Below are 27,871 nucleotides of genomic sequence, written 5' to 3' on the forward strand. Positions count from 1 at the left end.
TAAAACTCACAATTCATACAGGCAGGGAGAGAGGTAAGTCTCTCCTTTACATAAATCACACTGACAATAGCACACTTAATTAGACACACAAACCTATACTTAAGCCATTACATCTATCATTTTTAGCATGATGTCTCAGAAAAAACAGTTTCACTACCATAACTTACATTAAGGGCAACTAGGATAATATCATTTGTATTAACTTTTTCAGATGAACTTAAGCAAGCTTCAATTCCTTCATCTGAAAGACACCTGTTAAAGAAAAAAAATAGAATATCACATGATGTATCAATGAGACAAACATTTCCTCTGTCTATGAGATTGTCTTTAGCTCCTATCTTTTGTACTGGTGAAGCATAGATGCAAAAATACATGAAAAATTACTTAAGGTAAGTAGTTCCCTTACACTGATGGTGGTAATGCAGGATCAGGACCTTTCTGCAAAAATCCTGTAAATATACGATAAGCTTTGAACACTAACTTTTGAATTGATTACCTGAATCCATTTTAAAGGACGGGCCTATTCTAACCTTCAGAATCACTTTTAAAAAGGATAATTTTAACTTGAGTGATTAGAAATTGTGACATTTGTTGTTCACTTTGCCTACTCTAACCCATTTGCAGTTCCAGCTTTCAATTTTATGTAGCTGGCAACCTGCCTTCTCCTGCACAGCTCTTCATTTTATTCAAATACATCACAGCAACCATTACATAATTGATAGACACCTAGTCTGAAACACAGTTTCTCCTCAATATTGACATAACTACTCACCAAGAAAATACCTTTTCCCAAATAATAAAATAATGATTTAAGAAAGAAAGAGTAATATACACTAAAAAATACTAAAAATAAATATTCCTGGGTACTTCAAAAAATACTTCATTTTGAAGAAAATAACATGTACAGTGTAACATACAAACAAGGCAAAATATCTGAAGGGAAGTACACTTGACAGACCTTTTTGATTCCAGCCCTGGTGACTTTAACATTGCCCTTTCCAGTCCTGCCAGTGTTCCAAGACTAATTACTGGTCCCGGCTGTGCTCTAACCCAGACACTTGATGGGATTTATCTGTTCATGTCAGACACTGGAATCTAGCAAATCCTGAGTCTCTCACCCACCATCTAGCAAATCCTGAGTCTCTAGCCCACCATCAAAAAAAGAAGAAAAGCCAATAGTGAAACAATTCAGATGGCAAAGAAAAAGCATGCATATATATAGAAGCATAAGAAGAAACTGTTTTTTTAATAAAAGACAAGTGCTTGGAAGAATAAGGTAGCAAGATGTGTTGCCTTGCATGGGAATACAGGATTTCCCAGCTGAGTAATTCTAAGCTTCAGTACTATGATATGGGAAGATTTATGCAACTCCTGTGCATTAGCAGCTCTCATTAGCTGGAGTCAGAAGTTAAAGCAGAACCGTGCCAGGGGAACAGATACATCCAAGAGACTATCCTGCTCTCGAGGCTTCAACTGTGGCTTAATTACACCAACAGACTTCCTAGAAAGAGCAGTATCAAACTCTACAATTTTGCCTTCTGCCATCTTCAGCATAAAACTGAACATAAGTTGAACAGCAGGGGCTGAGGGAGTACAAAATCCATAAGCTGAGTTTTAGACTGTTGGCAAAGTCATGGAAGGATTTTTCTTTTACTGCTCCAAATGCAAATGAAGTCATTCTTCATTCTACTAAAGCTAGAGGGACTGCAATTCTCTTACAGAGTTATTTAAGCCGAGTACTTCAACATAAGTGCTACCATTTTCCAGCAAGAAAACAACATATTTAAAGAAGGAATAAACAAGAATCTGACCTACAATTAAACTTTCTCTATATAGGACAAGATTAATTCTGCTATTACAAAAATTCACTGCTGAGTCATGTTTTACTTTTGCACCTCAAAGTGAAGAAGACTGAATCACAGCTGTCAAAACAGCACTCTAGTTTAGTAAAAATTTATACCTTTTTATGTATAAATTTACATATGAATTTTCAGTTCAGTTTGTCTCATTATTTAGGAAAACTTTTGAACAGAAGGATAAAGAAAACCTCATGGGAGAAGACCACTAATTTTTGACTTGTGCTAATTTAAGCAACAGCACTTAGCAAAACCATTGCCTATCTGACCAAAATCTCTGCCAACCTCACAGAGACACCAATCATAAAATACTACTGAGGACATCTGTTAGGTTGATTTAAGCAAACATCAAAGCTTTTTAGCAAAAACCTGACTGACTTGGTTATTTTAAGAATTTTCAAAAAAAACAAAATCTGTGAATATCAATGTACGGGGGGATACTTTATAGTTTGGATTTGGTTGGTTTGTTTATTACAGATGCTTATTATATGAAAGTATAAATTAGGTAAATGCAAAAGATCGGGATCAAAATTACTTTCAAGGAAAAAAGATCTAATCAACAATTCTGTCAGCAGAATTTTGCTAAAGAACTTCAAGAGAGAAAAAAAAGAGCTTTCCAGTAATGTGTCAGGTGCTGCTTCTGTGCAACAGGATGCAAAACTACAGATTTAGTAAAAAATGGTCAGAAATTGGCCAGGAAGCAAATTGCAACCAGGAGACATCGTACACCACATTCAGCCAAAGCACAGATCTCTCCTGCTGTAACAGAAGCTTGAAACCACTGTTTCCAGTGATACCAAATGAGTCTTTTCCATTTTGCCATAATAACATTCTTATACAGACTATTTCATGTATCAATAAGTACTCCAAACATGTTTATATTTTCTTAACAAATTTAAAGAAACATATTTTAAATAAACTATTTTATTTTCTCCTGTTAATACAGTCTCCTATAAGAACTATCCAAGTTTTAGCTTTGAATATTTCCTGCTATAGGCCCACAAATTATTTAAGAAAATAAAAATAAGTATTTTCATTAAATTTCTTTTAAAATAAATTTATTCGTACAGAAAAAAATACATCTACCTCGCTCAAGTATGAAAAGGGAGTTAAAATAGATAAAGCTACCTCTTCAGATGGCATAATCCTTCCCCCAATAACATAAGGATTATTAAGTCTGAGCTTTTTCCAGACTCTGCAGGAATCAGATTCCCTTTTTCTATCTGTTCTTAATGAAGGCATCTGATATGCTGAAGGTAGGACCTTTACAGCGTAGGGCCACTCAATTCTTTGTTCTCTGTATTAGATCAAGAAAGGAAAAAAAAAAAAAAAACCTGACCCTGAACAAAATCAAAACCAGTAAAAACCTGCTCTGGAGTCAAAGAGAACAGCCCTGTAGCTCTGTGTCTCTATTATATTCACTCAAGTGCCTCACATCATCTGCATTACCTGTTCTGCCCGTTTTGCAAAATACCATGACCTTAGATAACAAAAGGTGACCTACAGTGTGATCCTATTACATTAATCCAACACATTTCCTATTGCCAAGTGGCTGGAAGCAATCCCAAACCAGGCATGAATCAGATCACATTGCTGGAAGTGCCCATAAGTCCCCCAATTCCCAAGATCAACCTGGCTGTGCTGGTGCTGTACAAGCAGTGTCTGTCAATTCTTGCTCTCCACACCTCTATTCCAAGCCGTCTCCCCAACATTCCTTTAAAAATCAAGGAGATACTGAGAATAACCTGGGACAGAAATGCTCCTGCCACAATCAACAAACTTCCCTTTTTTCCTTCTGTAAACAAACATTTCAGAATTAAGCATTTCTGCTTAATGTGAAGCAGCAAATAAATAAAAGGTAAAATAAATGGCTAAGAAGCATAGGGGGCAGCAGCCAAGCTCCACGAAGCTCTGAAGTCCAAAGTAAGCCATTGGCTGACCACTGACATCTTACAATGACACAAAAAATCCCCCACAACATAACCTCTCACTATGAGGACTGGTAACCAGATTAAGATACATTAAAAGTACCTTTAGTTTCCAAGAAATAAAGGACTCACTACACTTCTTTCTTACACGTTTCAAAACAATCTTAAAAATTACACATTGAAGTTATGAAAACAACTACATTGATTTCAAGGGAATTTTAGCAAGTAATACTGAAGGAGTCACACAGGGATTCTGTGGCCTTGAAACATTAATACAAATTAGAGGAAAAAAAAAATCACAGTTTACAACCAAAATGGGCATAAAGCTTCCACAAACGGTTGAGATGGTTATTTGTGAAGCATTCTCAAGAGAAAGGAGATCAGAAGAGAAAGGAAAATAAATGTTTCTAATGCATTATGCTTGCTGAAACCTGAGGGATATCTCACCTATTCCTCCCCCCACTCCAGCTCCATTCATCTGAGACATGAAGCAGTACAATCCTCTTAGCAACAGCTTTTGTCAGAAAAACCATCTCCTAGAAAGTACCTGCATTCCCACCTTCAAATGAGACATTAAAACAAAACCATTAGTAATGAATCAGCATTTTCTACATGAACCATTCACATATAAATCCAAATCTGCAATTTTTCTGTCAAAATGTTCTCAACAACCTTCTATGAAAACAGATTTCAGTAATTCTTCCTTTGTAATACACAAAAATACACATCAGTGACAGGCAGAGCTGTTTTCCCACTGCTCCTTCATATAAAGTATAACATCAATTTAATAACCCTTTTGTACATTATAGGTGTGCATTCTCCTTTTCAGTATCTCCCACTGCTATGGGATTTAACCATAGTACCAACCTTGGCTATGCCTCAACTTATCTCACTTTATGTTCTGCTTTACTTCATAAAGAACAAATTACACCTGATGCGGCCTGAATAGACAGATTTCTGTACTGCTACTCTATTACCTATGTCTGAAACACTGAAGAAATTGGCAACATCAAAGCAAGATGTATTTGTTGTCTGCTCTATACTGCTGGATCAAACACTTCATCTGCAGACAAACACGCACGTGTATACACACTCATACACACACAGAAAGATTTTAAATGAGAGCTTTATTCTCTAATTAAATCCACCAGGTAAACAACTCTCCTAATAATATTTATTTGTCATGAGCAGCTTTCCTGAAAAGCATGTTTTCTCTTGTTGTAATTAACAGTTCATGCACAAATACAAATCTTTAATCTTCCATCCTTTTTCTATCACATCATTTTTCTATAAATCCTCTGTAATTATCTTCTACCATATCTAGAATTAACATCTTATTAAATAGAAGCTTTCTTTAAGGTTAGAAGCAAATAAGGAAAATTAATATAAATAAATATATTCTATAAAATTTATCCTTTTCAGATTCCCAGCTCTTCCAGAATCACAGTGATATTATCAAACACAAACTGCACTACCACTTCTAATTCAGTGCCAGCCACACAAATCAATGTTTGAGTTTTACAGCAAATTTTATATAGATTTTTTTCATTGTGTTTATGCAAAAATCAGAATGTTCCTTACATATTTTTACTACAGAAGCAGAGTTATACAATCGTGCCATAAAACGGTATAATTTTCAAAGGGAAAAAAAATTGTAAAAAGCTTTCAAATTTTTCTTACTTGATAACACCTCAATAGAAAAGAGAACACTCGAAGCAATTAAGCAGAGCATCTTAAAAGACCGCAGTAATACAACACCACCACTGGATGTCAGTGTTGCTCCATAACAGAAAAACTGTGCACCAGCTATTTCAAAAACTTGGGCGTTCTCTTAATAGGGCTTCAAAATATTTTGCTGAATCTCAGTTGTGTAAAGAAATTACATAAAATGTTAGAAATTTCACTAAGAGGCTATCCACTACAGCTGTTTAAAAAAGAAAAACAAACCACATTTTAAGACATTATTATCCAAATACAAAAATCAGATCTCCAATGAAGTTTATCCTTTAACCTATGTAACTATTACTGGGAAGCAACTGACACTGTTCTTCCCTTCAACTTCTGAGCTTTTAAATGGGGAAAATTAGAGTAAATTGTTCCTTTATCCACAAGGCAAACATCTGCAAGGAATGACAAACCTAGATACAAGTGGCATTCTTTGGGAACAATATTCTCACACCAAGAAATGCCATTTCATTTTGCAATTGCATTTAAAGATTTATGTTCTACATCTTGTTCTTGTCTCATATATTTGGTATATCTTCCTCTGTGTTTTGCACATACACCAATGATTATTGCTATAAACTGTATTTTTGTTTTCCTATCACTTTTTCAATTTGTTAACAACACTCTGAACTCTGACCTGGGCACTCACAGCTTTGCAGTTTTAAGGAGCTTTATCTCAAGTTTGAGCTGGGTACTTCGCCCAGGTTTTGCATGATAGTATCAAATCAAGCATGAGCCAGAAGATGTTTTCATGTAGCCTCAGATTTTGACAGTGAACCATCCATAGCCATTCTTCCCAGTACAGTCAAACTACTTTGATAATTGCCTTACAGGAACTTAATCTAAACTGTTTCTCTATTTCACTCCTTAAAGATGCAAACACAAAATTTTAAAATAACAGAATGGACTGTATTGTATCACTACTAAAAATCCACTAAGTTTTAAGTGCACTTATACTAACAAAAGCAAATTTGAATCATCCAAAAAGCACACTGAGAAATACAGAATTTTGGTTCCAGCTCGGTAAGGATGTAGATGAAGAGGCACCAAAGTATTTAAGCCTATCTTTAAAATATTACTGACATTTCTAAAACTGGTGCACAGCCACTACATCATCTTGGTTCCCCAGGCAGTTAAACTTGCATCTCAGCTACCTAATTTTTCACTCCTGGGAATACACCACTTTCTTAAGTGCAGTCTCCAACCCAAGCCAAGCTGAAACCCCAGAAAGGAACTCATAAAATATACATTCACAAGCTCATGTTCTCAGATGTTTAGCTGACAAAACTTAAGGCCTAAACCTCTCTCAGATGTCTATGACATTTGACTTTCAATAAAAAACATGAACTAAGAAAGTCAATGTATTTTTAGAAGAAATAAAAAAGGTTGGTGTTTTTTTACTTTATATAACAAAAGCAGAATGACTGTCATTAATGCCCCCACCTTTTTATTTTAATGTGAGAAAGCAAATCCAAGTTAATTAGCACTAAAATCTATTTTGACAGTAAAACCCTGACCTAAAGAAAGCACAGCAAATGCTCAGTGCCAAGGAAAAGGTGAAAAACCAAAATGAAAACAAAACCCAAAGTGCAGTACTTAAACACCACCAATGCATTAGCTTATTCCTGGCTTACTTTTACCTGACACTTTCAGTATGAATGGGATAAAGACCAATAACTTAGAAGCACTACAGTTCTAAACACATGCAATATCAAGCACTACAAATATTATTTCACTGCATAAGCAACAGTAGTCCAACACTGACAGTGAGGCCCAATGCAAGCACCCACTGTTCTTCTCCTTCAAGAACCTCCTGCTCCTCAGCCAGCCTACCCCATCTTGAGACGTGGAGCCACTTCCTTGCCTCCTACCAACACTAGAGAGGCAAAGAGCCCAGAGGGAACTATGGAACTGCTCTCCCTAACAAGGAGCTTTTTCTGTCTCTCCTACAGTAACACTGGAGAGAAGAGCTGTCTTATCCCTGGGTCAACAAGTCCTGAGACAGGATTTGGTGGTAAGGACGTTTCTGTTTGGTGTCAGAGGCAGAGAGCACCCCAGCAACCCCTCAAGGGCTTCCAAGTCATATTTCTATTATTTTTTTAATCACCTTTATCAAACTAGACTCTTATCCATTTCCAAAGGACAAGGACTATTGTCATACAAAAGCTGGAATAAACAGTGATATTTTTAGCATTAATCTTTAATATGCTTGACATGCAAGGAGAACTGTAATTCTATTATTGGGTTAGCCTGACAGTCAGTCACTCTCACACCTCTCTAAATCCACCCCACACACCACCCTTCTCTTTTTAATTACTAGAACTTGTATTATTTTGGAGTTCCCCCCACAGCCTCTCTGAAATTACTCTGTTCCAAACATGAATTATCAAAAAGCAAGTTTTAAGCATACTCTGCATCAAGTTCTTGCACACAGAACATGAATTTTAAGACACTTTAACAGCTGCATTAGTGAAATCTTTACAGTCACACCTCCCATAGTGTGATGTGTGCTCTTTTTAAGTCTATTTTCTTCTATAAAATTCCTACTGCTGGGAATACTAAGAGTATGAGACTGGCAGCACATCTTTAACAAGTATTTCACCATTTAAAAAAAAAGGGAAAGTTTGGTTCTTGAACAAAACAAAGCTTGTTTACCTTTACAACCGCATTACACATCTCTAACAACATCACCATCTAAAACCTCACACTCTCCACTTGCTCTTTCACAAATGCAATATACTTCATTCACCAAGTGCTTTACCTAAGCTATGTACACAAAACTGAAAACAAGAATCAATCTTCCTTTATAATTCCGGTTCACAAGAGAAGAATTCAAAATAATCGCTTGCAAAGCCCCGACCCAGAGTCAGAAATCCTAAAACTGGAGAATGTCTCACAGGTCTACAAGAAGCCGGTTTCAGGACATCTACAGTTCTTCTACAAGCAGACAACTGGGCAAGCGAGAAATGCATGTGGAAAAGCCTGTCTTGGACTGACAAGGAACTACTAAGCAGGGCACTCTCTGGAAGTGCTGCACAGACAATAAGTTTACTTCCTTATGCTTTCAAAAAGCTCAAATTAGATGGACTCCACTGAGTGATGTAATGTTTATCTCTTCACTGGCATCTCTAAACACTGTGAGAAATCACTGAAGGTCAGGAAAAAGCTACGAATTGAGATCTCAAATCTACATGTGATAGGTTTTTAAAAACTCTACTGCTGCAATTTTAGGTCTTATTTGAGATACAGTTTTAAATTGCACTAGCAGCACTGTGAGTATATGCAAAGGTAACTACTACATAAGTAAAGAGTCACTAAATTTTCCACCTTAAAACAACTGCAAAAGCCACTAATAAATACTTTGACAGGTAATTTACATTCAAAATGTATCTGAAAAACTATAAATTTTTCATATTAAAGATGGCAAAATCCAAAGCACTAGTTAGGAAGTGGGAATGAAGGAGATTGAAAGGAAGAAAACAAACAGAACTTCCCCCAGATAAAAGATGAAATCACCAGCTTAGCATCAGTCTAGAAGGAACTTTTACCCATCTCACTCATTACTTTATTTCCACTTCTTGAGCCCTGCATTAAAACAGCAGAACAGAGCAGAACTTTCTCTGCTGGAAGTAACCAACCAAGTTCCATAATGCAGCCATAATCATCAATCACATCGCAATGCAGGCACAGGAGTTACTTATTTCACCACCACGTATGTAAGACGAGGAGCGCCTGAGTCAAACGGAGATCCCTATTCTGCTGCACTCTTTTCTGGTGAAGATCAAAAAGGTATATAGCTCTCACTTCACCATATAGTTATATACAGAATCTTTGGGTGAATGAGTTGGTTATGCAAGTTCAAAAAACCATCAAAAGCCCAGGACAAATCAGAAACTTTGATATTAATAAAAAATTATATTTAAACAGTAAGGAATTATTTTTTCATGATGAAATAAACATGGTATCAGGGTTTTGTGACTTTCCAAAGAACTTTTTTTTAAGGCCATTATTACTGACAGACCAAACAGTAAAGAGGTACTGAATTTTATATTTAAAACCAAAATATTAAAGGATGTTTTTCAAAGGCAAAAGGGAGGTTAATTATATCAACCAAACAAAAAGAAGTCAAAAGAAAGACTGAACAAAACATTCTGGAGGATTCATTTGATAAAAGTTAATAATAAAGACTTTTCAAAGCAGACAGAAAAATCCTGACAAGTGACAAGGATGACAAATGAATGAGTGCCAAAAGGATTGATAAAAAGCAGTTATACTATGTAAGTTGGTTTTCTTTGGGTTCTTGGTTGTTTCAGGGTTGTTTTTTTTTTAATTATTCTTTCTAAACTAAACCTCTACAGAGATTTGGAAGTTCTCCAAACTAAAGTTCTCATTCAAATACATATCTAAGCAAGTTTCTCAAATTGATATTACAGTATAAAAGGCCTTAGAATATACACATCAGTGACAGCAATCCCCACTGGGATCAGCAAGTGTTTACCCAATGTTTTACAGCAGCCAAAATCCAGAACTGCTGACATGTTTTAAATGAACACCTCTACCAGAAGAATGGAAAACAATAGAACATCAGACATGTTGATCACATTAAATCCTATAATTTAAAAAGACACACATGAGCAAACTCATATAAGCTATAACAAAGACTAGAATTTGCAGCCTCATGAGAACCTTTTGGGCTTCAGGGGGAAGACAATCTTTCTGGCAGATACATGTCCCACCCACAGCTATTAGACTTCTCTAAAAGATGAAGAGAATGAGTGGAGAGCAGAAGGATGCAAGGAGGAGAGGATAGAAAGACTTGCTGAAATAGCTTTGGCAAGACTCTTCATCAAAAGTTCTTAAAGAATGAATTAACGCAGAAGAAGGGAGAAGACTCCTTTCTCACATACTAAAACGTGGGAAAGGAAGGGTCTCTCTTCTAGAGGATTAGTTAACACTGGATATATTCCTCGGGTTCACACAGAATACCACAAATTTTAAAGCAAAGGACTGGATAGCAAGGTGGTAATTGGTGAGGATTATACAGTTCTAGATGATGCAAAAATCTATAGCTTACTGCTCTCTGTGACCACAGGATAAGCTGTCAGGTGAATTTCAACATCAATAAACACAAAACACTGCATAATGAGAAGAAAAAAAAAAAACCCTCACACAATGTGTACAGTTCTGAGCTCTAATTTAGTTATCATTAATGAAAAATTTGTGGTCATTCTGGACAGTAAATCATGGCTCAGTCCAAATCACAAAGAATAGTAGGATCTGTTTTGAAAATAATACAAGACACAACATTATAAAACAAAGCAAATCAAATAATCACTACGTAACAGTGTTGCTGCATGTAACTTTCTATTATAAAATTTCAAGTTGCTTAATTTTTAACAGACTTCCACCACAGGTCACAATGTGCAGCACAGATTCTCGTGACTAGTTGCAGAACCTCCATCCACAGACATCTTCCAAGACATAGCTAAGTAAAGCTACAGCTGATCTAATCTAGAGTCCTTCTTGGAGCAGAAGATTTAATTAGGAGAACTTTCAGAAGTATCTCAGAATATTTCAAGAACTCAATGCAATTTACAACACTTGAACATATTACATTTAACATATTACATTTTTAAGATGCAGAAACATAGGCTTAGTTTTAAAAATCCTTAAATTATGCTGCCCTTGGTTAACACACTTTATTCTTACTTCCATGCCGACTTTACATACTTACATTTATTTTTATTTCCACTGGTTTAAAATCTACTGGAATTCTGCCACAATTTCAAAGGTTATGTTGTTGGCCCTTCAGGTCAGGGTTTTTTTGGTATGTTTTTTCATACCTTAGATCAAAAGCTGTTTAGCATCTATAAAAACCAGAATTGGCGATCCTTTAACAAATAGCCTAATTAACATATACATTCTACATTTAATTACAAGAGAAATATTGTAATTGTTGCTAATACTGGTAAAGAGAGACAAATATATCAAATCCCAGTTCAGAATACATTTAACACTGTGTGTGGCAGGCTTTCCATCCTTCTGAGAGTATTTAGTGTTGTTGTTTGCACTGCTGCTTCAGCATAGGTTCAATGCATATGGTTTCAAATATTACAATTCTTTTCTAGTGTAATGTGCCAGCTCACTAACCTTTTTAAGACATACAGCAAACAGTCGATACCCATGTGGCCTCTGTGTAACCAAGCTGATTATACACCAGATTAGAGTCCTCAGCTTCTTCTAGAAAGCCAGACAAGAATTAACTAAGACCAGCTCTCAGCATACACAACAGAAACAATGAAGTGGTGATTTACTGTACAGCAAACTTAGCATGTATTTTGATCAACTAATGAATGAATTGGGAAGCCATGGACAATCAGTAATCCCTCCAACACTAAACCAGATGTGTAAGAAACTATTACATAGATAAATGCAGGGAATTGAGTCTTTCTGTTACCAATATTGATTTGTTCTCTTCTTTCCCAAGAGTCCCAATTACAAGTTCTAAGTCTTATAAAAACAACTTTTAAGAATCTGAATGCAATTTTGCAATTGATATTTGGAGATTTCAATTGGCTGGATCTTTTAAGGTGACTTTGCTCAGTCCCTGGCAGGAAAATAGCAGTTCATTGCAGTCTACCAACACCATCAGTCATACCAACCTAAGTTCCCACTACCACTTAAATTATCAAATGATAGAAGTCTGCTGTTGGATGACACACAGCACCCCTAACATCACCATCTCTGATGTCTCTAATTAGATGTCAGCACTGAAAAACTTGACCCAATACAAGTCTGTCATCCACAGAAACCATTCTCTTACTCAAGGCACAAGATAAGGCAAAATTAGAATTAGTATGCAGAGAAAGACGAAAGTAAGGCTATCAAGTAATTAAGTATTACCAGCAGTAGCCAGATGACATAAAAATTACCAAAAATCCTCTTGATTTGGCATAAAACCATACAATTAAGTCATTACCTTACTGTCAGATTGTGGCTTGCATCTTCACAGGCACAGATTTGTCAATACATAGTTCCAGAACCACCTTGGTTATTTCATTTTTAAATGAATTTAGTACTGTTTCTCTTTTCCTCCTGCACTCAAGCTAATGGTACTGCCTTCTAAATTCATGTAATTTATAACTGTGGTTTTCCAGCTTATAAAATGAAGGTAAATACAGCAATTATAGTGTTTATCCTAAATTATTATTACGAGGTACAAAGTGAGGCTGTGATGCTTCTGGCATTCCACTGCATAGGAAAGCCAAGTCTACCATAAGACAACAACTCATTCTCTGCCAAAACAAAATGAAACATTTAAAATTTTGAAAAATGAAAGAATGGCAGGAAAAAGTAAATTACATTAACGAAATCAAAATTCAGACAAAAGAAAAGCAGTTCCAACATAAACACATCCATGAGTTAATCACTGTTTTTTATTTCCCTTTTCTATCTTCTCTTCCCCATGGGTTTACACAGTTCTTAAACTGTAATATTGCAGAAAAAAAAAAAAAAAAAAGAAGCTGATCTTATATAATAATATGCAAGAAGGCATGTAAGATACCAGGGCTTTATAACCAAGATATGACCTGACAGCTTTCAAGTGGGTAGTTCAAAATATTCTGAGAGAGAAGATCCACAACTGATATACATTTCCCTGAAAGTACACCATTCTCCATCTCACTGCAGTATTATTACACTCTTAGATACAGAATTTATGTTCTAGCCTTTAAGTCGTATAGCAGTTGATCTACTCAATGCTATTTTTATTTTCAGAAATGGACACACATTAATCATACAAGCAAAATAAATTTATCCAAAGGTACTTTGTAGATGATGCAGAATTAGGTGTGGAAATCAGGTGTACGTTCCTGGGCCACACCTCAAGCATTTCTACCCTTCAAGTATTACAGACATCTGTGAGAAGAGATTATAGTTTTCAAATATTTGAACTCTTGAATTTCTTAGGGTTCTCTTTTTCAACTAAACTACCCATATCCTTTAGCCTTTCCCTAGAAGGTTATGTTTTTTTCTCGTTCTCTACTTCGACTTCTTTTTCTCCCCTTCTCCCCACCCACGCAGCTTTCATGCAGTGCTGTACCCAAACTGGACACCAACTCCAGCTAATGCCTTACAGCACTGACCGTGCTGAAAGAACCTTTTAATAGATCTTACAAACACCATAACTAACAAGCAGGACAGCTGCTTTTTATACGCTATTCAACAGCATGATACTGCATCATACTCTCTACATATATAACAAAACATAAAAAAAGAACCCTCAAAATATTTTCCTGCAGAACTGCTTCTCATGAACCCTTATGATATGCAGGTGACTACTCCTACCTACACCCACAAAAAAATCTGCATTAAGCTTACCGAAATACATTTGTTTCTCTTCTATTCTAGACCCTTTTCAAAGTTAATTTTAAATTCTAAAGACTTGCTGCTAAAGTGTTTGCAACCCTTCAGGTTAGACGTTGTCTCATAGTGTAAGTAATCCCCCATCTCACAAGCAACTGTGTCTGCTATATATAAACCACATTTTCTCTTAAGTACCTAAAAAAAAAAAACCCAAAGCTTCATTAAATGAACAAGACAGCATTGTTTTTTTCCTTGTCAAGACTTGTCTTGCCTTATTTCTTAAATTTCTGTTTGCAGTTGCTTGTTATCCTATTATGTTCATCTATAAAAACACTGAAAATTATTAAACTGTTTACAGAACACCATGTTAGTCTGAGTGTTTCAAAATTCTCATTTTTACAGGGAAATTTCTAAAGGAGCAGTAACAATAGCTGAAGCCTGCTAATCTTTTCTCACAATGTTCTTCTGCTGCCACATTTACAGAAGTGTGAAGTGTGAATCATTCAATTTTACATAAAGTAAAAAGCGGGCATTTTGGAGGTAATCTTGTTACCCAACTACAGGCACATAATTCTAACTTTATCCTGGATGGAGATAATGCAGATGAATAGATCAAAGACAGAAAATGAGAAAGGAAGAGTACTTCATAGACTAAGCCCCCTGTCATAACCTGTTCCCTCTGATGCTTCTTTAATATAAGGGGACATAAAGAATTATCTTTTGGAAAGAAAAGCATATTTCTCGCCCCAAATTAATATAAGTTTACAGAAAGGAAAAAACCAAAGTCACAACACAAAATATTCACCAAGCTTTGCCTCAAAAGATTTGTCCTACTGTTCAAGATTTTGGAGAACACCGGTCTTTAAACTTTCCCTCTGTGCTAATGGCCAGAGCTTTACTCTGTGTTAAGTGCTGACCTTCAAGTATGGCATCTCAAGTTTCACTGATGTCGGCTTACAGCGTTCACAGTCCTCTCCATGACGCCCCAGATCACAGGTCCCGACATCTTTCACTTAGGTGTTGCCACTCATGTCACGTGCCAGATCAAAGTGAACAGACAGGAACCATAACTTGTTCCTGCACATGACACTATTTCAGCGACAGACACCTTACTGATACTTCCATATTCAGTGACTCAGTCATGCGGAATCTTAAGGTGAAAAAAGGATTTACTTTCTACAAGGGTAGTTTCTCACAGACATTGCCTCACAGTGGGGAAGCCTCTCAGCAACAACTGCTAGAGGATTTAATTGCATAGTTTGCATGCAAGCTATCGAATACAGACAGAGTATTCCTATAAATAGACCAGATTTATTCCCCAGAGACAGCACGTGTTGATTTGAGATGGGTTACAAAGGTTAACCTACACATGATTTGGCATCAAAACTTGGATGCAGTCTGTTCTTGTTGTGGGATGGCAGCCAAGTAGCTGCTGGCAGCATCTTACAGCAGAATTTTTGCTATGACTAATTCAGGTGATTGTACCACTACAATAGAGAAGAATGAATATATCTTTCCCAGGGAAAAAAAAAAGGAAACTGTCTATCTGTAGTAGTGAAATTCAGGGCAAAGATTATCTGGAGCCTCTCAGTGGCAGTCACAACCCTTTCTATAGAGACATGGTATGCTTTTGCCATCAAAAGAGCAGCTTGCAGGTAGTTGAAGCAGCTACAACCACCTGTAGCTACAAAAGGTAAATCTATTCCTTTCCTGCATTGAACGAAGCAATATATTTCCGCAATAAAAATACTTTAGCTTGTACAAACACTAAGCTTGTTAGGCAATTCAGCACCACTTCCCCAGTCCTAGACCCTGTAAACTTCTAGGAGGTGCCTGCTTTTAACTGGAAGTACAGAGACTTCACAACCTTCTTAAATACATTTGTCAAGCTTTTTAATCAAGATTTATGAAATATGCTGGTTCTAACTTACCCTGTTGCAGCCCATGAAGAAAAATGCTCACTTATTAGTCCAAGCTGTGCTAGAGTACAGGTCTGTTTCGATTCTCATCCCACTAAAACAGCAAGGGTATAAACTAAATGCAAATTCATTTTCACCATACTTCCAACAGCTTTGCATTGCTAGAGATATGCAGCTATATACTAATATTCATCTCCTTCTGCTAAGTAGAAAATAACATGATGCTATGGCAAAACAGAGTATCCCAATTTTACCCACAGACACAGCATTCATGAAGATTTATCAATCCATAAAGCCAAGACACGCTAAGCATAGAAGCAGTCACATCTGAGAGGCTCAGCGTATTGAGAAAAACTTCCTAGACAAAACTAAGCTAGTACATCAGAAAGGAATTCAAACAATAAATAAGCAAAACTCCCAGACACCAAGAAAAACCTTTTTCATAAATCAAATAATACACCTTAAAAATCTCAGTCACAATGTTCAAGGAAATAGTGTCCTTGCTTCCACTTCTTCCTCCCATTGCCTACTGGATGCTAAAAATTCCCTTTCTCGACACCCTCTCACTCCTCCACCCAATAGATCTTAAATTTAAAAGTTTAACTGCTGATCAAGAATAACTGCATGCGTGTTGATGTGTATCTACCTTAGAGAGCTGTTTCTGTCACACATTCTCACTCCTCTCTCTGGAGTGAGAATGCTCAGTCAGAGAGCATTTGCTCTGGCACAGTAATTTTCCCCCCTACTTTAACTCTGATGAATGCTGGTGCTGACACTGTCACCGATGGGCTCAGCCTCGGCCAGCAGTGGGTGCGTCCTGGAGCCGGCTGACATTGGCTCTATGCACATGGGGGAAGCTTCTGGCAGCTTCTTACAGAAGCCACCCCGGTAGCCCCCTGCTACTAAAACCTTGCCAGACAAACCCAATAAGCAAGCTGTCATGCTTTAAGTCTAAACACAAAAGAATGCTAATATGCTTTTTACAAATGAAAAGAGCCTATGTTTGTAAAAAATATTTTCTTTGTATACATAGCTGCAGTTTTAAAAGTTTTCTACTTCAAAAAGAAATTTATTTACCAGCTCATCGTAATCAACAAGTCATACAAATAATTGCAGTTCAGACTGAAGATTTAGCTTCCTCAGGGAACTGGAGTATTCAGAAATTACAGAAACATGCCAAAAATTAAGGTACTCCAGGAACAAGGACCTTGAAATCTTCACGTGTTCAAGTTAAAGAGCTGTCTGTGGAGGTACCTAGTAGTAGCACGTGAGACAGCACCAGCTTCCAGCAGGCCAGGGTGCTGTGTGACACCTGGCAGCCCTCAGCCTCACCCAGCATTAGGCACCTGCCTGTCAGGTAGCACGGCAGAGCGCTCGCACCGGCAGGACCTGGCACTTGGCTCACATGGGCACGCTGCCCACTCCAGTCACAATGGAAAAGCAAAGCCTCTGCCACAGCTGCCATCCATAAAAGAGCGATAACAACATCTCTGCCTCACAAAAGTACTGCAGGAAAAATTGAATTTGAGGTGGGAAGCATTCAGAGACAAAAGGTGGATATTTTTATGAGCAAATTTGGAGTCTTTTTAATCAACAACTAAACATTTGAAGCAACATAGTTATTATACCTTGCATTCAAAAATACTGCAAAGATCACATGCACAAAACCACAGTCCTTAGTCTGTTACCTTCCTTCACATCCTCCAAGAAAATGCCACACAGAAAAGCACATTTATTTTATGTACAGTGATATCTTGCATTTGATGTTATAATTAAAAACATAATTAAAATGTAAAACCAATTAATATTGTCCACTACAGTAAAAAAAAAATTAAATCATTGGACTGTATCCATCTTAACTATAGCTAACCAACCTAGAAAACAAATACTACCATAAAAATGGCTCAGATGAAAAGGAACATTTTATAAACTACCACTGCCCCTCTGAACTGAGCCTCCAAAACCAAAGGTGAGGCAAATAACAGGAACTCATCCAAAAATCCAGAGCTTTAAATGCACAAAGAGAGGCCTTACATTCCAAAAAGAAATAAAAATTTACAGAATCATTTCAGTTGGAAAAGACTTTTAAGATCATCGAGTATGACTATTAATGAAACACTGCTAAGTCCACTACTAAAACATGTCCCTGAGTACCACATCTACGTATCTTTTAAAAACCTTCAGGGATGGACACTCAACCTCTTTCCTGGGCAGCCTACTCCAAGTCTTAATCACCCTTTCTGTGAAGAAATTTTTTTTCCTAATATCCTAAACCTCCCCAGGGAAGAAACTGAGGTTTTTCCTTTGGTCCTACAGCTCATTACTTGGGAGAAGAGATTGACCCCCACCTTTCAGAAAGTTGTAGAGAGCGATGAGGTCTCCCCTGAGCCTCCTCTCCCGGCTGAACAACCCCAGCTTTCTCAGCCACTCTTAAGACTTACCCAAGATCCTTCACCAGACTCATTCCTCCTCTTTGGACACCTCCAGCATGCATACACAAATATAAAAAAAAATACATCTAGAGAAAAATAAAACCTACACCGTTAAAAACAGGCAAAAGCAATCTGCAACTAACCAGTGCCATCTGAACAGTTCTGATGAGATTCAGTGACCCTCACTGTAGAGGGTAGGCTGGGTATTTGAATCGGAATGAGTCACTGCCCCATTTGCAATCACCACAGCAATTTATCTTTCTTATCTTGGACACCTAGCTTAGAAAGAGATGAATGGCCTTCTGGAGGCAATTATTTCTGTAAATTTAATGGAGATATAAGAGTAACCAGCTCAACACAGGCATCTAAATTTTAGGCAATTAAATTTGGACAGAGAATTAAACTTGTGTCTACTTGGACCATAACTCCAAGACTACACATTCCTGACAACAGGCATCAAGACAAGAGCGCAAGTGCTACATTTTGAAATGCATAGACTAATATTTACCTAGTGTTTGAATGCAACTGCAAGAAGAGCTTTCAGTATTGTCAGAAAAGATAAAGCTCCTGCAAAATAGGTGGAATCATAACATTAGGGAAAACAAAATTTGTCCTTATAAACAGCAATTAAAAATACATATAGAAACGTTCAAACTCTTCTCAAATCCTAAAGAATTTCCTAGTTTCCTGAATGTCAAAGAAAAAGTTCTTCTTAAGAGGAACTAAACGTGCTTCCTCCTCTTTCCTCTAAAAGGAAGACAGAAACAGCTACTACAGTCAGTCTTGTAGAGGAATTGCCCAAGAAGTTAACCATCATTATACCATCCTTCACCAATGTCTGACCTTCTTGACTCAGGAATATGACACAAATTGATCTGGATGATTTCAGGGAAACGGCTGCTTCCAACACTGAATTAATTTTATAACTAGAGCACCAATTGTTGCCACAAATTCCAGAAATATGCAGAAGAGAGAAAGTGTACATCAGGATGACTGAATGAAGTCCCTCTGGGAGTCATCATCTCCGAGCACATGCAGCACCACAACAGCCAACAGCACAGCTATAGCCATAAACTGCTTGCACAGTCAGGTGTAGAATATTTTTACACCAAAAAGTAAATGACCGCCCCAACATTAAAAGAAACCCCTGACAAGCAAATAATGCATGTAACTGTAAGACTCTGAAAGTCTGCAAATTTAGGTGTCTGCTTTTTAAAAACTTGCTTTAAATTTCTTCATTTAACAGACACCCCCATAAACTGCCATTTTGTGTGACTCAAACTTGCAACAAATGGTATGCAGACAGCAAACAGCAGCAATAATGCAAAATCTTACAATTCCTACTGTTTCATCCTATGTGCACCACAAAAATTCTTCCATTTTGCACTACCTCTAGCAGTTTCTGAAGTTGATTTTATAACTATAGTTTCACATAGATAGAAAATTCAGGAATAGGAAAATAAAGGTCTCAGTAATTTTATCAAAGAGGTTAGACTGAAAAACTACATGTTGTTTTCAAAGCCTATGTATTACTACACAAAAATTACATTAAAGACATAAACAATAGAGAGAGAAAATACAAACATTAAATGTCAGACAGGTTTCATAAACAGTATTTTTATGTGTATTTACTCACATCACTTTGGGCACAGGCAGTACCATAATATGCTGTAACTCTTATCTTCAATAGCTACTATTTGTAGTCCACACTAAATAAAATATTGTGCCACCCTTAGAACTTTCTTGTCTTTTGTTCTTTTTTTGCTACTTTTTTTTTTTGTAAGGATATTGTGATCACAGGATCCAAGTGAACAATATGAAATAATTAAACATGTCATCAAGGGCTTCCATAAGATGAGATGACATCACCTTTCACAAATGGAATTAAGCACAGTTAGATTTTAGTTAAAAGTATCAAAAAGACAAGCTTTAACTTTGAATGCCCTGCTTGAAACACCTACAGTTTTTTTGGCCTGAGTAGTTATCATTCTGATAAGAATTTAGAGACGTGTGCTGAATGTGCAAACCATACTTCTGAAAATCCTCACTCCAGCTTTCTCCATTGCTCTGCTTTAATTCCTAGTCAGAATTCCCACCCTTTCACTTCTTAACCTTCCCTATCTGATGGAAAAGAGTCTTTTCTCAGACACTCTCTGAAAACGAGGACAGCGTCAGTGAACTGTTACAGAGATACTCAGTAACAGGTACAGGGAGGCAGACAAAGAGCACTTCACTGTCTGTACTCAGGCAAAGCACCTTGGCATCTGGTTTACCATTTTTCTCTTCTGGCAACATCAAACTGAGCACTGTAGTCAACTCACCATCCAGAGGGACAAGCTCAAGAAAATAGCCTGTGGGAACCTCATGAGGTTCAACAAAACCTAGTATATAGTCCTGCACCTGGGTTGGAGCAACCCCCAGGATCAGTACAGGAAGGGGAATGAAGAGACTAAGAGCAGCCCTGCTGAAAAGGACCTGGGGGCGCTGCTGGATGAAAAGCTGGACATGAGATGGCAACATATGTTCACAGCCCAGAAAGCCAATGGTATCCCAGGCTGCATCAAATGAAGCAGGACCAGCAGGCTGAAGGAGGTGATTGTGTCTCTCTGCTCTGCTGAGACCCCACCTGAAGTGCTGCATCCAGCTATGGGGTCCCAAGCACTGGAAGGATGTGGACCTGCTGGAGCAATTCTAAGGAGGGACACAAAAATTATCAGAGGGATGGAATCTCACCTGAGGAAAGGCTGAGAGAGCTGGGGTTGTTCAGAATGGAGAAGAGAGGGGTAACCCTATTGCAGCCTTTCAATACGTGAAAGCACTTATAAAAAGGATAGGGACAAGCTTTTAAGCAGGCCCTATAGGACAAGAGATAATGGTTTTAAACTAAAAGAAGTTGGGATTACAACTAGATATAAGGAAGCTATTTTTTTACAGTGAGAGTGAGGAAACACTAGAACAGGTTGCTCAGAGAGGTTGGTAGATGCCCCATCCCTGAAACACTCAAGGTCATGAATGAGGCTCTGAGCAACCTGATCTAGTTGAAGATGTCCCTGCCCATGGCAGAGGGGATGGACTAGATGTCTTTTAAATGACCATTCTGACCCATACTATGCAATTATTTTCTTAATGGCATGAAGTCGGCTATGCATGCTACAAAATTTGTTCATGACCTTAAAGCCTCAGAAATGTTTGTCATACATCAGAGCTCTTTAATTCCCACTGAACACAGGAGAACAGTTTTAATATAATTCATAAAGAGATTCAACAGAAGGCACCCCACTCCTCCCTCTCTATAGTCCACTGACAAACCATGAATACATTACTAAACAACTCAGTAAGGGCTTCTGTCTTGCTGTACACTCAGCTTATACTTACCCTTTATGGTCAACTATTTATTTTGTCTGTACTGACTTAAGGATCTAGACATTATCTGCACAAAAATAAAATTTAAAAAAATACTTCTCATGAGACCACATCCCTCTGCACAAACATAATTTGCTCCCTTTTCTTTGATATTACTCATAACTCTTTGAAAGATCAAGTCACTGCCTACACTTTGGCAATACCATTACTCTGCTTACCAGTGAGAAGTTAAGAGAAGTTAATGGTTTGACAACAAAAAATTTGGCTTTCATGCAGACTGGTCAAATAGCCATGAGTCACAGTGCTGATCTCAAAGTTGCTTTGCCCATACAAATTTGATCAGAGACCTCCCTCCTTAGTCACAGACTTCCTCCTCAACCAGGCACCACCTGGTTGTTCACTTTGCTATACATTTTGCCTATCTGCACATACACCTGTACCTCCTCTGAAGTTTTGTTAATGGGTAGACTGGGTAATTCCTGACCTCTGTGCTAACAACTGCAATCACAAAATTTACTGTGAAGAGTCCCATCTCACAAAATTGCACAATAGCACACATCCAAGTATTCTTGACACAAACTGAATTCATACATTCTGCTTCTAATTCTGAAAATTGTAATGGGTCTGAATTAACTCAACTCCAGCTCCATCTTCTATAGGCAAATGGCAATATATCATCAAAACTTATATAACTAACTACAAGTGTATTCATAGTTCCACCTATTTTATCAGTGAGATGAAATGGAGTAATTTATGAGCAAGTCTTAGGATACAGAGTGGTGTTCTACAGGCACTAAGGCTTGAGATGTTTACCTCCAGCCATAAGCAGCATTTATACACTCAAACTTTCCCATGACCAAAAACATATCTTTATATTCCTCATACAACTGAAAACTGCAAACTTTGGTACACAGGCATGCAAAAGACACTGATAAAAAATGATGACAAAGGAGAAATAAGGATGGAGAACAAAAGTAGAAGAAAACAACACAATAAGTAAACTTGTCTCTGCTTTTTTTTTAACATTACTTCAACTAAGACAATTTTTCTGCACTCTGATGTCTTTTCAGCAGAGTTCAGAAAGGATAAGCAGAAAAAATGGAGCAACATGAGGCATGTCTCTATTGTCATGAACAGGTAAGTAGTATGACAGCTATTTGGTCAGATAACTAGCTGCTTTTTTAAAATGCTTTTCCTTTTTGCTTTAGGGTTATTTGACTGGATCTAATATTTTAGCAAATGTGAAAACATTCTAAGAGGAGACTCATGCTTTTGTTATCTGTTCAGCATACTGCTGATTAACTGAAACTTCTAATTACCAGCAATTCTGCCATACTTCATTAATACACACCCAACGCTGCTCAACTACTTCAGGTTCTGTTTTCCTTACAAGTTTTACAGATAGTTAAATTCCAGTCTACTTCCATCTGAAGTATTACGAGCTAAAAACCTTAGTACACACCTGCTCTTGATCTCTGACAGCTGAGGGAGGTATTAGAGGGCAAAAGTAATGCATCAAAATAAATAGAGAAGTTAAATTCACAACTGCTGCATTCTGATTTCCAGGGAGAATAGAATACAGCTACTTGGGCTTAGGACAAGTTATGGTGCCTCATCACGAGAGTTAGGAAGAAGTAAAATTTTAAAAATAATGCTCAGGACCATAATCTTCCTTATTTTAAATAAATCAAGGTAAGTTCAGCTGAATTTATGAAGACAGTCCCCTTCAAATATTATTCTCTTCTGTTCTGCAGGATAATTATCTGCCAATAACCATACATGTTCTATAAAATAAATCATAAGAGAACATCATTCCTCTCAGCCATTTTCATTTTGGACAAATTCTGATAAAATCCTTCCTGCACCTGCTGAAATTTAATCTACCTCAATATTTCAAGAAACGGTCACTTTCAACCTGTCTTGAATGGAGAGCTTAGCTTCTGCTTCTGAAAGCATGAAGAGATTAAAAAACATTTTACCACAGCTGCAAGTTGTCATCGCAAAGAATAACTGCAGTGGATAATTGTAACACCAAATATCATCGTGCACAAAAATTAGAATTCATCTTAGAGCACTGCACAAACATAGCATCTCCTCACAATTTCAGGGCTAGGTATCTGACCATTTGTCACTTCCTTCTGTCGAACTTGCTCTAAATGCTAAAATATACACAAAGGAAAAAAAACCAATCAAACAAACCCACAGACTGACTCACTAAGCCTTAGGCGTAATTTGCCTGAGATCCTGAGGCAACTCTGAAGAAAGTTCGATTATATATAAATTGGGGAATGGCATCAAAGCGGAATGACTGTTCACAACAGTGTGTATTACAGATTCACAAAGCACAGGAGGCAGAATACATGTCTCAAATCCCCAGGGCCTGAGCTGGTATCCATTTTACCTAGACTGAAACACTCCAGCTGCTAAACTAACAAGCATAAGGCAGAGACAGGCACTTTTGCCAAATTTCTCTCCCTTCCTTTTGTATTCAGTATTTGGAAGAAGCAAACACTTTGAATATTAAATAGATAAACTGTTTCACATGAAATCTAGTTTATTCATTTTTGTTTTAGTGACCAAATCCACAAGTTTTTTAAATGCAGTTCAATTAGTCTTAGAAAAACAATGATTATATATTATGCAGTTTGTCCAGCAGCCATGTCACGCAGATGAATTCTAATCACGCAAGCCAATTTTAGCCAAACTGACAAAGAAACAGAGATCTCAAAGACACCTAAGTTTCCCCTAAGTTTCCCAGAAATCAGCTGCCTGGTAGGAGCAAGACATACAAATTAGCAGTTGCATTGTGGAAAAAGGAAACAGAACTTGGCTGACATCCATCTCCAGCAGGAGCAATCAACTGGTCAATTGAAGCACTCGCCTAGTTCCAAACCAGCCATAACACAGGCTGGTGCTTGCCAAATGCAGAGGGACGTGAGAGGAAGCCAAATGTGTTCTGGGGTAGGACAGGCCACATGAAGGAAATGAAGGCATGACCGTACACAGGTGCTGGGGAGCACCAAGACCAGTGCAGCAGCCCCACCATGGACGAAGTCAAAGGGGAAAGTTTGCAATAATTAGTTTAGTATATTAGGAGCTTGAAGACAGCCACACTTTCAGATTTCCACAGTTCTGAAAATATTATTTTCTACTTGTTTTTCATTTCATCAATGGAGCCAAGTAATCATATGATGCTATGACTCCAAACTGGACTATTCACTTCCTCTAATACAAGAGTTTCAAAGTTTATGTTCTAATATTCTGATTAAGAAATAATGAAATCAAGTCTGTGCCACAACATTTAGGAAGCACTGTTAAGCTAAAAAGTACATAGTGAAATATGCATCTTCATCCTGTAGAAAAATGGGAGCTGGCAGGCAAGCAAGAACCAGCAGAGATAAGATATCTCAAGACTGGTGACACCCTCCATCTGTCAAATAGTAAAACAGGTACATCATCTTCATAGAGAGATGGCATGGTAATGCTAAACTTTTTCATTCTGCATAGGAATATACCCACATCCAGTCACCAATTCTCACAGAACTGTGCAAGCCAAGTCCTACCTCTCATAACTGCAAATGACTGTTGTCACTCTTACCCAAGAGTTGTTGTAACTCTTCTATTCAAAATCACAAGTACATGACAGACTAAAAGGTTCCATGCAAAGGCCACACACTTGCAATTCTGGAACTTTCATGTAATTTATCATGCACTGTATTTAGTTTAATAAGCTGGTAATTAACTTTCTTTGAGGGCTAGAAAGTTGAATAATACTGTAACTGCAACACATCACATTTTCTCAGTCATGTGGTACTCTCCTCTATAATGACAGAGATGAAATATGTATCTCCCTTTATCTTCTTTCTCCTTTGCATCATCTGCTTTTCTTAAGCTCTCCCTCCTGTCTGCCCTTCTCTACTCAACAGTAACAAAGGAGATCAAAAATACAGAACACCTTTCTTTTGAAGACTAACTAGAAATACCAGGTTTCTTCACCATGAAAAAGACTAAAGAGGGTATTTAACATATCCATACAGTTGAAACTGACATTAAAGAGATAAAAAGGTATTGCCTACTCACCATCCCTAAGTTAGCAGGTGGGAAATTGAGCAAACTTGGGAAAAAGGTGCTTCATATAGCATATGAAGGTGTTATTCACTATTCTGTGGCTGCTAAAATTTAACATGGGTTCAAGAAAGCAATGCACAGATCCATGCAAAAGAAGTTAATCACAAGTTTACTAGAAAGAAAGCATAAGGAAATCACTGAAAAAAACCCCAATAGTTAAAAGGTGGGGAAAACATTCTGAGGCATCATTTATGCACATTTGTCACACTCTCAGACTCCTCTACAAACATAAGTTATTGCACTTGATTAGAGACAGTTCTGGGACAGAAACTTTGATTAACACAGCAAGGACAGCTGAAGATCATCCCCCAAAGAGACCAAACAAGGAAAGATGTGCATAACAGAATGATTTAAGCTTCTTGGACCTGTAGCAAAGTCAACTCAAAATACTACTTCCACTTGAAATTAAGAGCTCTTTTGTGCTGGTCTCCACACACTCCAGTTCAGAAATTAGAGAAATCAGAAGTTTAGGCAGCAGCCAGACCAAAAAAAGTCATTCTAGTAATGGTTATAGAGTACTGACTTTCCATGTAATACATGTTCTATAATAAAGAAGCACTTTATTTTTTTTTCCTATACATCACATAGCTTGTGCTGGCATAAGCATGTCAAAACTTTATTAATATGACCACATTAAAGTTTAAAATAGATGCACAATTTTTCATTTAAAAAAAGTAACAGAATTTTTTTTTTTGGGTGGCATGGAGAGTGTAGAGGATGACATGGTAGTAAAAATTCAGCTATGCAAGATGTACCACCACAGCAATTCCTTGTCCAAAAGGAACATCACAGAGCTTAACAATAAGAGCCAAGCCATACTCCTGCTTCCAACCACTGAGACTATGAAGTAGCTGAACGGAAAGCAGCTCTGTGGGTTCACGGTGTAGAACAATTTGAACACAAACCAGTGTCCCCATACAGCATTAAATCCTAAGGACATGCTGGGCTGCAACTGCATGACTGTAGTCAGCAAATCAAAAAATGTCATTATTTCTCCCCATTGCACAAAGACATGTCTAATGTATTGTGTCCAGTTTCCCCATTATGAGAGAACATCCCCAAACTGAAGACAGGCCACTGAGGTGTTTTGGAGGCTGCAGCCCATGTTCATAGGAGGAGACACTCAGCACACCATTGTTCATCCCAAAGAAGAGCAGACCGAAGAAGGAAGTTGCTGCGCACCATCTGGACATGGTTTAAGGAGACAAAGCCAATTCTGAGTGCTGTTAAGTGAAATAAGAAAGTGCAAGAAACACAGGCTGAAACCTGGGAAATCTCAAATGGACATAGAGAGAAAAATTTTCCCAAAGAGTGGCTAAGCACTAGAGCAGACCACCTTGGAGATATTCAAAACTAAAGCAGACAACACCTTGAGCAACATGACCTAGCTTAAGTTAGCCCTGCTCTGAGCAAGGCCTGGGACTAGGATTGCCTCTTCAGAATCTGGCCAAGTAAACTTTTTTTTTTTTTTAATTATATATTGAGCAAAAAAAGCAAAACCTGGCATCTTTATAATAATTAATTTCCAAAAATACTTTCTCAGAGGAACCTTTTCTACATTTTTTCCCAGCAAGAATACTTAAAAGCTAGCTTATTGAGACTGGAATATGTAACAGAATATTCTTACATATAAATAACAAAAGACTCAATCTTTAGTAGACCAAGTATAAATTTGATCATTTTTAATCACCTTATTTAGCTTATCAACTGTACTCATGAAGGAGGCTATTAATATTTCTCAATTCAAGCTGTAAAATCTTACTTTATTACCACACAAAAGCAGCACTGAACCATAAAACTACAAAATGAAACTTGGAAACATTATTAATTGCTATTTTGTTATTAAAGCATGTTTTCCATACCAGTGTCAAAGACCTGGACTACTTCTGCTTCAAGACACTTCATACTAATTTCAGAAATAATAAAAGCTTAACATGCCCAGTGTTCGCTGACTCAAAAAGCGAGATGCTAAGAAAATACCTTCAGTTTTATTTGAAACATTTTAAAAGAATTTTATGACCAACACAAAGATGCCAAGAATAGCCACTATAGTGGGTACTGCTCTTAGAGAATCAATTCAAGTGCTCTAACTAAAAAAACCTTAGCTTTTCAAGACACCCAAGGTACATCCCTCCCTCCAACATATCAAAACGGGC

General features: G+C 37.3%; 1 protein-coding gene across 5 annotated transcripts in view; it reads right to left on the minus strand.

Annotated features, from left to right (window-relative positions):
- The window catches only part of TDRD3 (tudor domain containing 3), a 93,059-nt gene that overhangs the window by 51,382 nt on the left and 13,806 nt on the right, over positions 1-27,871 (minus strand). For 4 of the 5 annotated variants that reach the window (XM_064408631.1, XM_064408630.1, XM_064408633.1 and 1 more), the window contains one exon: positions 168-252. The exons of the other annotated variant lie outside the window; for it this stretch is intronic. In XM_064408631.1, coding sequence (XP_064264701.1) covers positions 168-252 — 85 coding nt within the window. Of the gene's footprint in view, positions 1-167; positions 253-27,871 lie in introns of those variants that run through there. 5 annotated transcript variants of the gene reach the window in all.

The sequence above is a fragment of the Passer domesticus genome, chromosome 2 (genome assembly GCF_036417665.1).
Source record: "Passer domesticus isolate bPasDom1 chromosome 2, bPasDom1.hap1, whole genome shotgun sequence".
Taxonomy (NCBI): domain Eukaryota; kingdom Metazoa; phylum Chordata; class Aves; order Passeriformes; family Passeridae; genus Passer; species Passer domesticus.